This window comes from Kogia breviceps, chromosome 6, assembly GCF_026419965.1.
Source record: "Kogia breviceps isolate mKogBre1 chromosome 6, mKogBre1 haplotype 1, whole genome shotgun sequence".
NCBI lineage: Eukaryota > Metazoa > Chordata > Mammalia > Artiodactyla > Physeteridae > Kogia > Kogia breviceps.
This window is the reverse complement of record NC_081315.1, coordinates 66,434,045-66,449,420: the sequence shown is the minus strand read 5'-3', so window position 1 is coordinate 66,449,420 and position 15,376 is coordinate 66,434,045. Positions and strand designations below refer to the sequence as shown.

Genomic DNA, 15,376 nt, shown 5'->3' with positions numbered 1-15,376 from the left:
TGCGTGTGTGCATACACACATGCATACATACATACACAATGCTTTAATCTTTACCAGTGACACAGAAAGAACCTTTGTGAGAAGAGAATTTTTGTTATTATTGTTATTTTGTTTTGTTATTGAATTTTTGTTATTGAGTCTTGTACATTCTGACCTTTCTCTAAACTCAGACTGCATCACAGAAGAGTACATAAATAACTCTCTTTTCCATTTTGGTGCTTATGAGTGTTGGGTGCCTTGGGTTCCTAAATTGAGCACACAAAAAAACCACAAAAGCAGGATGCAGTGGGAGGGCTGTTAATACCAGCTTGTCAGGAAACCCATTTGGGGGTCAGTAAACAGGTTGTTAATGATACCAACCAACAGGAAGAAGCTGGAGAGTACAAAAGGCAGGCATGCATTTAGGAGTAAAATCAATACCTGTATTTGATAGGTGTGGTTCTTTTTAGATAGTTGTGCAAAGAAATTCCAATATATAGTCTCAAAGTGCCAATTTTCTATCACTGTTTAAAATTCTTAGGAAGGCAGCTTTTGTGAGAAGAATACTATATAGACTAAACCTTTGCTGAACAATCATCATGTTAGTTTAAAACATCATGTTAGTTTAAAACAAACAAAAAAACAACTAACACCTGCAGAATTTACCAGCCATTTATCTGGTTTTACCATGTTTCTCAAAGAAATTATCTAACAAAAAAATTTTGTGATTTTTTTTAATGCTTTAATGTATTTCCTGGAAGCTCAATTTTTGCTTCTTTTATAAATACAAGGAGTAAAACTTTAACCGGAGAGCATTCTATCTCCAGATCACTCATGTACTAATTGTCTCATGAGCAAGTTATTTAACCACTCTGTGTCTCAGTTTTCCTTAGCTCTACTAGTTCGTCAATTTTCTGTAAAAATACAGCAAGTTAGCTAATATCTGTCCAGACAATAAGTGCAAAATTTAGTTATTATCTGTCCAGACAATAAGTGCAAAATTTAGTTATTATCATGAAGGGATTTTTCTATTATCAATTCTTTCAATTTTGTAAATAACTATTATTTAACTATTTGTCGAATGTATAAGTGAATGAAGATGAATTAACTGTGAAATTCAGAAAGGCTGCCATCTTAGCGGAATGGCTTGCAAATATTTGTAGTTTTGGATTTAATAATAGGGATAATAAAGAAAATGTAAACAATTCTAATAATATAAACTGGAGGAAAATTAGGAGATTTCACACTGTCCCAGTCATATAATATCAGTTACATTTTAATTTTTCAGATGTGTGCTATACTCCTATATATTTATAATAAAGATGTCAAATTTTATTTTGAAATAATTTTAAACTTGTGGAAAAGTTTCAAGAATAGTAAAAATAAATATAACAAAATCATAATAATACTTATTTCATACGATTTTAGTGAGGATAAAATGAGTTAGTATATGGAAAGTATTAAGAACTTTAGAAGCAAATGAATTAGGAGAAAAAAACTGCTGGAGCTAATAAATACTGGTCGTTATTATTAAGCTTCTTCTTTTTTTTTTTTTTTTTTTTGTGGTACGCGGGCCTCTCACTGTTGTGGCCTCTCCCGTTGCGGAGCACAGGCTCCGGACACGCAGGGGCAGCGGCCATGGCTCACGGGCCCAGCCGCTCCGCAGCATGTGGGATCTTCCTGGACCAGGGCACGAACCTGTGTCCCCTGCATCGGCAGGCGGACTCTCAACCACTGCACCACCAGGGAAGCCCTAAGCTTCAGTTTTTTTTTTTTTTTTTTTAAACATCTTTATTGGAGTATAATTGTTCTACAGTGGTGTGTTAGCCTCTGCTTTATAACAAACTGAATCAGTTATATGTATACATATGTCCCCATATCTCTTCCCTCTTGCATCTCCCTCCCTCTCACCCTCCCTATCCCACCCTTCTAGGTGGTCACAAAGCACCGAGCTGATCTCCCTGTGCTATGCGGCTGCTTCCCACTAGCTATCTATTTTACGTTTGGTAGTGTATATATGTCCATGCCACTCTCTCACTTTGTCACATAAGCTTCAGTTTTGTCACCTGAACAACGAAGTTACTAAGAGTGCCTATCTTATAAGATTATTGCATGCATAAAATTTAGCAACCCGGGGATTTTCCTGCGTAAGTTAATGACAACCTGTGCTATACAAATCATAAAACTTCTTGTTGGAAGAAACCCAATCCCAGTTTCTATGATTACTTGAATAACACCACAATAAAATCAAAATTGCCTATGTATAATCTTTTTTTGACTTAGAGTTAACAATTATATCAAGTCTTCACATTTTGGATTTACCTAGGCTTCACATCAGTAGCTATCAATATGAGGATGAATCTAGTTGATCTTTCCTAAAGTGAATCTGATAAATTATTTGCTATTAGGAAAATATTTACTGGTGGATGAAGCTACAGTCATATTATTGTTGTCTAGAAATGCTAATAAAATTTTGGTGAAAAGAAAACAGCCTATTTGTTAATCTCCCACTTTTCAAACTGGAGTCTTTGTGCTTCAGGGTAAGGGCTGGACAGGGAAGGGTGCTGGTGTAGCATGCCAGGGACACTCAAAGCCCCATGATAAATATGGCAGGTGTGCCCGGAACTCAAATTTTGTGGGAAGACTGAAGTATTGATGGGGAAATGAAATTTTATATTAAAACAAATATAGATATATATGGGATTAAAATAAAAATTTTACATGAATTTTAAAGATGAAGCATATGATTTCAACAATATGCGATTTGACTGATGTTTGTAGAAATCTTAGACCTATAATTCACTTTGCTCTACCATTAGGAGTATTACGATCACTGATTAGTTTACTTGTTTAAAAAATACTTATTTAGGGCCAACTATATGCCAGACACTGTACTACACTCTCGATGTAAGCAAAGGTGAGTGAGTTACATTGTAGCATTATTTACAATAGCTAAGACATGAAGACAAATCAGTGCCCATCAATTTTATAAAATATTCCATTTTCTATAATGGAATATTATTCAGCCCTAAAAAAGAAGGGAATCCTGCCATTTGTGTCAACACGTATGGACCTTGAGGGCATTATGCTAAGTGAAATAAGTCAGAGAAAGACAAATACTGTATAATCACACTTATATGTGGAATCTAAAAAAAAATTGAACTCATAAATACAGAAACAAATTGGTGGTTGCCAGAGATGGGGCTAGGAGTGGCAGGAGGGATAGGTGAAGGTGGTCAAAAGGTATACACTTCCAGTTATAAGATAAATAAGTCCTGGGGATGTGATGCACAGCATGGTGACAATAGATAACAATACTGTGTTGTATATTTGAAAGTTGCTAAAAGAACTTCTCATTATAAGAAAAATTTGTAACTAAGTGAGCTGATTAAATGAATGTTAGCTAAACTTGTTGTGGTAGTGATTTTGCAATGTATACATATATCATATAATTTTGTTGTGCACTTTAGACTAATACAATGTTATATGTCAGTTATATCTCAGTAAAGTGGGGGGACAATGGTGATGAGGACTCAGGTGGCTTCTGCCCTCATTGAACTTACAATCAAGCAGTGTGGCAGGTTTTTTTTAAGTTAAGCTAACTTAATTTTTGTAACAATTTATGAGGTTCTATTAGTTATTTTATTAATGCTGTGTTACTTCAAGACATTTTCTTGATAGGTGCTAAAAATGAGCAGGATCCTCAGACACAAAATAATGTGCCAAGGATAGCCCAATTTAGATATAATTAGACTCTTTGAGGGTGGTGAGGTGCAGATTGTCGAGAAGCAAGAGTTAATGTTAGGAGAACATTTAAGGAACAGTCTCTGCAGTACATGTAGCTCATGGTAGTGGAAATGGAGTTAGAGTTAAGTGGATGGATTTGAAAATTTACATTGGAAGTAAATGCAGACCTCTCACAAATTGGATATGGGGAGGAGATGAGAAGAGAAGATCAAGATGACTTCTATACCTGACCAAATGATGTTTAAGAGAGAAACAGGTTGAGAGAGAAATCAGAGGTTTATTCAGTTATGGACATATTAATTTTCAAATAATTCTGAGACAGCCAATTAGGGGTGGTCAGTAGATAGCTGTATATGTGAGTCAGGAGCTTTGAGAAAGACATCTTAGCCAGATTATATCTTGGCATCTCGAGTAACACAGCATTACGTTAAAATATGCTGCTTCGTTTATTTGAATTTTGTCCTTTACTTATATAATGCCATTTTCCTAACATATTTAAAGCTCTGGACATAAACATCTAGCAAATATAATTCCATGCAACAAACATGTAGGGGATACAGAGCTAAATCCTTCAGGATTTTGACCATTAAGGATCACAGCAACTTTGAGGATAACAAAAAAGGTAATAAAAGACAATATATGATAAGTATACCATAATGATCGTACAAATAAACTATTGCAGATATAGAATTCAATTTCAAAAATATCAGCCCAAATATCAGAGTAAGAGAAGTGAATTCAAAAAAAAGATAAATAGTAGACAAAGAGAAACATAGCAGTAACAAAGGAAAGAAGCCCAGGGGCTGTAAATAATAGCTAATACACATTTTCACAGGCAAGAGACATTGGGGGTCATCCATTGTTAGCAGTGCTTCCCCAGTTGTCAGACTAAGGGAGGGCAATCGTAAATCCAGAAAGGCTGTGCTGGGGCAGGCGCGGAGGAAAGAGAGAGCAGGCCCATGGGCTGGGCAATGAAGCTTATTCCTCTCATAATTATATGTCCTGTGTGCAGGAACTGTTTGAGATTCCTGTGTGTCACTTAATGGATCTCATTAATTTGGCAGGTGTCAAGAAACAGTACCAACCTCTGAGCCAAAGGAACATCTTACTGTCTTTAGTTCCACTAATTTGGGACATAGCACATTTTTACTACATGGCCAATTTGAGAGTTGTCATTTCAGAGTAGAGTTACTTGTACAAACAAAGATGATGTGCTCAATAAACTTCCACTCCTTAGTGAAGTCTGACATCATCCAGGATCTGATACTCACCTAACCTAAATGCAGATTTATAAGGAAAATACTAGTAAGATGAAACCATTAAATAGAAATCAGACTTTGAATTTTTTGCCAGGAAATGACCAAAGGTAAGAATGTAGCAATAACCCTGGAAGACCAGTTCCTTGCTTCTGCCTCTTCCATCTTGTGGAAACAATGTGCAAAAACCTCTTGAACAAGAAAAGTGACCATCAGTAGCAGGGGACCATATCATTTATCTCTAAGTCGGGAAAATTTGACAGTGAAAGGGCACACTAAAATACATTGGTGGGTGTCAAAATAGTGCTATTGAAATTTGTTTAAATTAATTAAAAGAATTCAAATACAAGTAAAATTTTTAAATGTATTTATATAGATTACCTAAATATTAAAAATATAACATGAGACGAATGACTATTCTACATATATCTTCATGTATTTTAATCAACTGAAACTTCCTAGTCCTCTCTGTTTGTAATACAGTTTCACTGGTATTTTTCTGAAGAAGACTTTTTTCAACGTGATTTTATTGTTTGATTTGTTCAGTTCCTTTCTTGCTTCAGTTCCTTCCACCACATTTCAGTGTGCTTTTATTTGCAAGTATTATTTGTTTATAATAATAGCTATTCCTTAAAATTTCAACAGTTGAAATATTGGGATGCTCCATTTACTGAATACTATGGTTAAAGATTTTTAAGTGATTTCGGTGGAAAAAAAGCATCTGAAATTTAGGATTTATTTATAAAAAGTTATTCCTCATCAGAATTATAAGGGGTGCCAAGAAGTGCTAACTGCCTTGCTGAAGCATCTTTATTTTTTAATTCAGCATAAGCTTTGTCTCCAAAATTTTGTGATAAAGTTATTCCAACCATGTATATAATTTATTTGCAAATCTTGACACATACACATTCTATTTTGACTTGTAGAATATTGCAGTTTGCTTGGTCTCAGTGTGAATTATTTTCGCATCACAACCACTATACTATAGAAAATCAAACTGTACTATAGTTTAGTATAGTTTTTACTATACTATAGAAAATCAAACTGTTACTGAAAAGTTCTGATTTTATATTTGAAGCATTTGATATAAAGCAGGTAAAATGATTTGGTAAAATGATATAAAGCAGACATAATTTAAATGCTTTCAAAATTATTTTTCTGCTAATGGAGGCAACACATTAACAAGCTTTTGCTTAACTTTTTGTGCATATCCAAAAAAAAAAAAACCCTCTTGGGATAGAAAATAAGCAAAATTAATTTAGAAGAACAGTCATTTGACCTAAATGAAAAGTCATGGTTTAAATGCATTTTTTGTAGGTGCGTGTGTTAAATTATCGTCCTTGGAAACAGTCTTCTTAAAATAATTACTAATTTTGAAATAGATACTGATGTTCCTTTAGGAGAATTATTTTCTGGTTTTCATTAGTCATGCCCAAGAAAACATGAGAAATAGTATAGCATACTATTACTATTATATATATACTATATATAACATACTACTATAGTATACTATACTATATATAATATATATACTATATATATACTATATTACTATATATATACTATATCTATATAGCATATAGTATTTTAATTAAATATAGTCTTAATTTTATTTATTTTTGTCAAAAGGGTTTATTGCAAAGTTAAAAAAGCATTACTAAACACTAAAAAGTAAATAATTATAGATTTATGCCACACAAATGGTAAAATCAGTGTAGCAAGAATATTCTGACTACTCTCTATATCCTCACTATATGCTTTATACAAGGCTGACCAGCCTCTGTACCCTCACATATTTCATATCAAGCTAAACTCTAATTTCCCAAGTTTACTACTTAGCCTATCAAATAGCAGCCTGGCAGCTTTGTGGATTTTGTAGTTTAAATCATGAGCTGGATCATACATGGGAGATGCACTGAATGGTCACTAAGGGCAGCAGGGTGACCATGAGACAACTTGTCACAAAGGTAAAAGAAGATCAAGAGAGGCAGCACTTGCATGCACCCTATCACTCATCTCACTGAGATGAAGAAGCACCTCTTTGGGAGCCTTCAATTCTTCACTAATGCCATCAACCTGATTTCCAAGAATATGGTTGCCTTATGCTTAGGGTAGCCATCTTCTTTACTTTCATCTATTTTCTGTGGTGATGAGTTTGTTTAGCTAGTCCCACATTCATTATCCATGTGGTAAATCGTTGTGTGACCTCCCCCGTCACTAGTTTGCTGAAGGGCTGTAAAGTACTAATTCAATTTCTAGTGTTTGGAAGAGCTGCTGCTTTTGGTGCTATCTTTCAGGGCTTGGCTTTTGAGCCCCTTGCTACCCCTGCTTCAACTCTGTTTTCCATAAAGTGCGAAGTGGTATTGATTAGAATCTATATAACTAGGTGGTCATCTAGGTTAGTTTGTTGCATAGGTGAAATGGCTTTCTTGGTGTTGAGGTCTGAGCCCAGCCACCTTCATTCACAATGGGACCCTGCCTTTTGCTTAGAAAAAGATTCAGGCAAACTCCACAGCTTATTGCTATATTTGGTCATGAGTTACTGCTTGTCAAATATTGTGTTCCCCAGAAAATACACTTTGAGATGGTGATCGTATGCAGGAGATTTATTAGGGAGTGTTTTGGGCGGTTACAGCTGTGGAAAGGAAGGGAAGGAAGCAAAGTCAGAAGTTCAGCTGCAATGAAATCTCAGTGTATGCCTCAGCTGACCCTTTTGGGAGTTTTGAAGAGGGAATGAGCCTTCCTAGATATCCTGAGTTGGGGTGAGGTGGCCAGGCTTTCATAATCCCAGATTTATTAGTCACTGATTGAAGGCTGCCCAAGAAGAGAGTGTAACTTCAGTTAGGCAGCTCTTTTCAGCTGAGGTTATAACAAGAGGGGACTAAGAGCTGAGAGGCTGTGTGCCAGCAGCATTCCCAGCAGCTGGGATAAAAAGTCCTTTATTCCTGAAGCGGAATCTTAGCAGTGCATCACAGCACCTACACTTCCCTTTGATGCACTAATGGATTTCTGTTATTGACTTTTTTTTTCAACATGCTTAGAAACAATTTGCAGAAAATCGGAAGCCAAAAGTGACTAGGGCCCATGAGAGTTATAATGTATTCCTGAAACTGGGATATGCCTACTTCTAGACTTTCCATTGTATGATATAATGAAGATCTTTAATAGTTAAGCCTCTATTAGTCATAATTCTATTACTTGTAATCAAAAGTATCTCTAACAAAATATAACCAAATTGATATAGCCAAGCAATTCAATGACAAATTAGTCCCAAAAATCACCTGTTGACTTTTGATACGGGGATTAGGGAAGGCCTCTACTGAGGAGATGATATTTAGGCTGAAACCTGAATTACAAATATGGAGTCAGGCAAGTGAGGATGTGGGCAGAGCGTTCCTGAAAGAAGGAACAATGCAAAAGCCTTGAGGCAGAGGTGATTTTGCAGGTTGGCCAACATGTTTCTCTGTGGTGGAATCAGTGTCTTGATAGCATGTCTAAGGACTATAATGTTTGGGCATGAAAGAGATATTTGAGGGCATGAGGTAGAGATCTTTTGATAGTTTTCAATTAAAGTCCAGGCCTTTGGTAAAGGTCAAAGTGAGAATATGGGAACGTGGGAAAAGAACAGTGAAGGGTACAGCATATATTCCAGGACAGAATTTGGCTTGCCCAGCTATGGCTTAAGATGTTTAAGGTGCTCCAATGATAAGGTTTTTTTCATTTTTTTTTTTTTAAGACATAAAGTTCTTCTCACAATGCCTAGGGATTTTTTAGTTAATTTTTAAATTTTTTTTTGCCCACAAACATGTTAATATTGATCAAGAACATTTTAAATGTGATAGGGAAGGGGAACAAGAGAAAATATCAAATAAATAATTATGACTTAGGAAGAAGAAAACTTTGCAACAGGTTGTCTGCAATTTCCAGAAGGAAAAAAAATCAAAACAACTGATTTTATGTTGAGAGTAAGACTTGCCTACAGGGATGTGTGTGTGTGTGTTTATATAAATACATTCAAGGAGGTAAACATAGCTTTATTGCATCATAAAACTGTATTAAAGGACAGGAGCATAACAAAGGAAGGCTATTCTTTCTTTCATGAATAAACCTGGTAGATGTGGAAGTGAGTATGTTAAGAAGTTGCTAGAGGGCTTCCCTGGTGGCGCAGTGGTTGAGAGTCCGCCTGCCGATGCAGGGGACACAGGTTCGTGCCCCGGTCTGGGAAGATCCCACATGCTGCAGAGTGGCTGGGCCCATGAGCCATGGCCACTGAAAGAAAGAAATTGCTAGAGAAAATTTTCAGCAGAATTGCTGGGAAGTTGCTGAAAAACCTTCATAAAGATTTATCTCTCTTTTTACCGGCATGAAGGAAAAAAAAGAAAAGCCACTGAAAGAAATAAAGTAAAATTCTATAGTCCAAGATTCAAAGAAAGAAGGACTTCAGAGTAGCAAAAATCTTTCAGACATTAATTTGTGACTATGCAGCAACCAGTGATTCCAATTTGCAGATGTATTTGCTAAACTGCTGCCAGTAATCACAGAGGAATTACAGAAAATGGGAAAAATTGTAGTGTCAGCCAGGGTTCATGGCAGGAGACAGAAACATTATAAGTAGGCAAAGATTTAATATGGTAAATTGGGTGCTTGCAAATCATTGGAAGGCCTGGAGAAGTGAACTCTAGTCTGGGCTTCCTGGAAGGACTCTCAGACATGAGAGTGATGAATCACCATGGGAACCCCAACCTCTGAGAGTATCCTAAAAAAACTGAACTGCTGGAATACATGATTGTAACCGAGATTTGAAAATCACAGAGCTGGAACTGTGCACTCATTATTGCCGTCATCACTACTCCATCATGCTGGTGACTGGGCTCTGGAGACCACTGTTGCCTCTGCTTCAAACCATCTTCTCTCCCAGGAATCTGGAAAATGACATGAATCACTGTTTCAGAAGAAAATTTCACATCTTCCTGAGACTGTGCTTGCTAACTAGGAAATATCAGAAGATGACCACCCTCACTTTTGCCTTGCAAATCTCCCACAGTTGCATCTGCCTGGCAGGACCATATTGGAATCCAGAATGCTAGCTGCAAAAGCATCTAGGAATTGTATGTGTGTCTCTCAAGTCTCTTCAGTACAGGAAGGAGTGATACAAGGGAGTACATGGAAGTTCAATGGGCCAAACCACCATATTCCATACAACTGTAGATAGGCGAACGTTATTTCTTTAGAAGGAAGAAGGAGGTTATAAGAGACACCTACTGAACTTGACATTGGTCCTAGTATTGGTTAGAAAAGATACCCTGTGAGTCATTAAGAAAGGATGTAATGATGACTGGAAATAGCGGTTTCATTAAAAACAAATCACACCGAATGGCTTATTAAAGTGGTAGGTAATAGAACTGTATGGCTATACGTGTCTGGGTTTTAACAAGGCTTTTGTCCCAGACTTTTATAACATAGGACAAACTTGTGAAATGTGCTCAGGATAGTGGTATAGTTGAATGGATCTGTAATTAGTAGAAAGATTAAAAACTGCTGATTAGTAGATACATGTCCAATTACAGCAGATAAATATCAAAAAGTTATATATATATTTTATCCTGCCCTGCATTACGCAATGAGTCCAGCAAGGACATTGACTTTAAAAAGAGTAATAGTCATTATTTATTGCGTGCACACTCTAGGTAAGGGGCGGTAGATACATTACTACCTCATTTACTCCTTATAACAATCTTGTCAGGTTGTTATTACCTCCATTTTTAAGCATGTGGAAACTGATGCCAGAAAGTGTAAGTGGCTTGCTCATAGCTTCACATCTAGTAAGCAGTAGTGCTGAGATTCAGACCTAGAATTTCTTCAAGAAACAGGTACCAGAGGGAGAGAGAATATCACAACATTTCTAGGAGAGACTGGCCAGAACCTGCCAAGAGCCCCAGAGGGCAGCATTTTCTCAGTCACCCCACATGGGCCTACTGTCTCCAGGATCTGTTCAGTATCTCAGGGACTCAAACTCACATTGACAAGCCTCACTAAAAGCTCACACATGAAATCAGATTCCAACTTATTAAATTATGAGACATGCAATAGTCAAGCATCAAATATGGGCATAATTCTTTTATGCAGAATTCTGAAGGAGAGCCTGATGAGTAGAATTTTGACTGCAGAGGATAGAATCAGAGTAAAGAGACACAGATCAGATTGCCAACTGGATGTAGTCTCTGACAGTCACAGTAGGGATGTCCACCTGGCTGACTGGATCCCTGGACCTACCTGAGAGCACACTTTCTTATTTCACCAGGCAGTACCAGAATTTACCTCTCTGACTCCTTCCTAGGCCCACATGACTAATTGCTATTCTTTCTTTAGATATTTTAATGACTTCACCTAAGTTGTTTTGGCTTAAAATTTAGTCTTTCTCTTTAAGGTGACTGTTCTGATCACTTTCCTGCTGACACAATTTCTTAGCTTCAGAAAGCAAGTTTAATTCCTGTATTTCCAAATTCACTGTTGCCCTTGTACACTACCTATAAGATGTATGTCCATTTGACTCTTTGTTTGTGCTGACATTCATAGGTTAACAAGAACAGAACAAACACAAGAATGGAAGTACCAGTGTTAAAATACAGAGTTGAATAGCAGCACAAGTTTTTAAAAAGACAGTATTTCTAATTAGCATAGGTTCACTGTGAATCAATAGTGTGTGATGCATTTATCAAGGAAACCAGGACGGACTTAGCTGTATTAACTGTGTCAACAGAATGAATGAGCAAGTGAATGAATGAAGGAGTCGGTAGCCTTTCCCTAGTCTTCCCTACCACTCCATGCTTAGAGTAACAATGGCATTCTCAGAGGACATCAACAGACTGGAATATATTCAGAGGAAGCTGACCAGATGGTACTAGGACTTGAAATCACACTCTGACAAATGGTGGTAGGACCATTTAGCTTAAGAAATAAAAGACCTAGGGTGGGGGAATAAGAAAAGCGAAGAGTTATTGAGTGCTTACTGAGTGCTTATAGAGTAGGCCAGACATTGTGCAAGGTCCTTTAATAGATTTCAAACATTATGGGCTTGTCATGATGTAAAGGGAATACTTTATTTTGAGTTGCCCTGGAAGGCAGGGCTGACAGTAGTTAGTAGAAATCACAGAGAGACAACTCTGTGTATTAGAATGATGACATTTCTAACTCTAAGAGCTTTCCAACAACAGGATGAGCTGCCTTTATGTAAAGGGGTCCATGTTTTTGAAGATGCTCAAGCGGAAACTGGTCAAAATTTGATGGAGATGTTTTGGAGAGGAATAAGTATTAAATGGAGACATGGACCAGATGAGCTCTAAAACTTTGTCCAAACATCTCTTGTGAGTCTATTTGCAATACAGCGAACCTCTTGTTTATCTTTAAGTTTAGTGGCATGAGCCCTAAATGGTTAATGTCACTTCCAATTCAATAGATCAATAGGATATTGATTGCTCCCTTCTTTCCTAGCAATGAAGACAAAGTCCAGGACAACCCAAATTTGCAGAGATGGAAAAAACTTTGTGAGTGGGTTCATTAGGTATAATATTTAGCAAAAAGAGATTCACTTCCTCGTTTGATCCCTAGACCCATGTATTCTGAGTATGGCAGAAACATAAAGCATGATAAGTTCTTCTCAAATGGCTTGAAAGCTTCAAATGTTAGTAGCATTCATTTCTGTCTTTGTATTTAAATGTAATGATTTATGCTTCTGAAACCCTCTCTGACTGCATTCCTTATTTCAAGCTTTGTTATTGTTAATGAGTGCACTTTGAGCATCAGCCCACCTGTGCATTCATGGCAATTAATGTCACACCTTAAAAACTGGTCCTGTGGGCTTTCCTGGTGGCGCAGTGGTTGAGAGCCCGCCTGCAGATTCAGGGGACGCGGGTTCGTGCCTCGGTCCGGGAAGATCCCACATGCCGCGGAGCGGCTGGGCCCGTGAGCTGTGGCCACTGAGCCTGCGCGTCCGGAGGCTGTGCTCCGCAACGGGAGAGGCCACAACAGTGAGAGGCCCGCGTACCGCAAAACAAACAAACAAACAAAAAAACCTGGTTCTGTGAGTGGGGAAAGAATGAATGTCCACTGAAAATGATCAAAGAACAATCAAGTTTTACAGCTAAATATCACATATTAGTGGATGAGAAATTCCAGTCCAGAGAGATTAAATGACTTGCCACAGTCACATGGCCAGTGGGAAAGTTGGGGGCTTTTCTTTCTTTTGTCCCCGACTCACTGGTGCAATTACATGCTGTCTTCTTGGCAAGATACTCTTTTTCTTTTCCTAGCAAGTAGAATGTTTCTATACTAGTCACTCTTACGTCTTTATTTACAGCCTGATTGACATGTGGCTTGAGAAGCAGGTATTTGAGTAGGATTCCAAACTGGTATTTTCCTTATCTGTATCTTTAGTTTGGTAGGCGGGAATTCTAAGGGCTCCTTTGTTCTTAATTCTGGATTAATTCTTGGGTCTCTGCAGTGCTGCGTATGATGCTGTTCTTGACAGAAATGTGGCCATTAAGAAGCTCAGCAGACCATTTCAGAACCAAACGCATGCCAAGAGAGCTTACCGGGAGCTGGTCCTCATGAAGTGTGTGAACCATAAAAACGTGAGTTCTTATTTTAAAGCTCTGGTGGTAGGAGGTGGTGAGATTGGGGAAAGAAGATCAGTATGCCAACTTGAGTAGGAAAGGCTTTCTTTACTTTGCAGTTTTTGCCCCTTAAGATTGTTTATCCTGCTCATATGCTACATTTGCTTTCATTGTGCTCATGGTAGCTTTCTTCTTAAAAATCATCTGGGGCTTCCCTGGTGGCTCAGTGGTTGAGAGTCCGCCTGCCGATGCAGGGGACACGGGTTCGTGCCCCGGTCTGGGAGGATCCCCCATGCCGCAGAGCGGCTGGGCCCGTGAGCCATGGCCGCTGGGCCTGCGCGTCCGGAGCCTGTGCTCTGCAACGGGAGAGGCCACAACAGTGAGAGGCCCGTAAAAAAAAAAAATCATCTGAAAACCATATGGCATGGAGGGGATGAATCTGATAGATATTTCCCTGTTAAGAAATTAACTGTATTTGGTTATCTTTCTCCAAATTAACCAGAGAACTTCATGCATTTCCAAAATAAATTAAAAAAAAAACACCCAAACAAACCAAAACAAAACCAAAAATATCTTAAAGAACAATATGCTATGTTTCTTTATAAAAATTTAAATTTAATTATTAACAGGTGAAGATTTTTATCTCCTTTTACTTTTAGCTATAGTCTGGCAGTGTCCTCCAACTGTTCAGTGTACACACTGTGCTTTGGCATCTTGCTTTTTGTAGGGTTGGGCAAACGTGCAGGGACATATCTGCAGTGTACTTCAGAACAGGCTTTTCAAGAACATTTCACAATGGAACTCAGTAGGGAACACCATTACAGGGCTTTCTTCACTTCAGAGTATAATCTGCTTCAAACACCAACAAAGGCCTCTAGAATTCTTTCTGTGCTCCTGTTCTTCTTAGTAAGAATAAACGGGAGATAATTCTTATTTTAATAAAGACAATTAATAAATAAATTATAATAAATATTTTATATATAATTTATTACATATAAACATATAATAAAAATAAAATATTATAAAACTATAATAATAACTCCTTATAAAGTTTTTCTTGAGTATGAAAATCACAGACTACATGAAAAGAACACATGAAATTATCAGTGCAGTTTTATAAACAGGTGAATTTGTCATAAGGTACTAAGTAGAAGCAAATGTATGAGTATTTAGTTGAAAGATATTTAAAATACAAATATGTGGATTTAGGCCCAATGACAGTTTCTTTTTCCCCCTATTACTCTACTCCAATGACTTTTTAGTTCAGTCATTTGACAGTTAAATGAATACAGTGTGCCAGGTATAGATCTAGATGCTCTAGATGCTAAACATACAGCATGTGAAGATAAGAGAGACAAATCCCTGCCCACGTGATGCTCATGTTCTACTGGGAAGAGAAAGGCAGTCTACAAAATAGGTAGGTCAATGTTTAGAATGTCAGTTAATAATAAGTGCTACCAAGGAAAACAAAACAAAGAAGAAAGATAAAAAATACTGGTCAGTGCAGAGTGGGTAGGGTTACGTTTTTAAATAGGTTAAGCAGGAAAGGCCTCACTCAGAAAGAGAAATTTTATGAAGTATGTACCCATCTCTGATTTGGCCAGGCAAGGAATACGATACTTCTAGAAAGGAATATAGAAATGTTAGAAATGATGATTCCTAAGAAAGATCATTTTGCTAAAGCGATTTGTTCTTTCAGTATGTGAAATAAAGGCAGGAGTAAGAGTAACCACATGATCAATGCAATCTATTTTTATGATAGCAAAGAGGATGAGAAATTCC

General features: G+C 37.3%; 1 protein-coding gene across 18 annotated transcripts in view; it reads left to right on the top strand.

Moving 5' to 3' along the window:
* MAPK10 (mitogen-activated protein kinase 10) overlaps positions 1-15,376 on the top strand; it is a 379,515-nt gene that overhangs the window by 283,333 nt on the left and 80,806 nt on the right. For all 18 annotated transcript variants that reach the window (XM_067035995.1, XM_067035997.1, XM_067036001.1 and 15 more), the window contains one exon: positions 13,483-13,612. In XM_067035995.1, the coding sequence (XP_066892096.1) occupies positions 13,483-13,612 (130 nt within the window). The remainder of the gene's footprint in view (positions 1-13,482; positions 13,613-15,376) is intronic.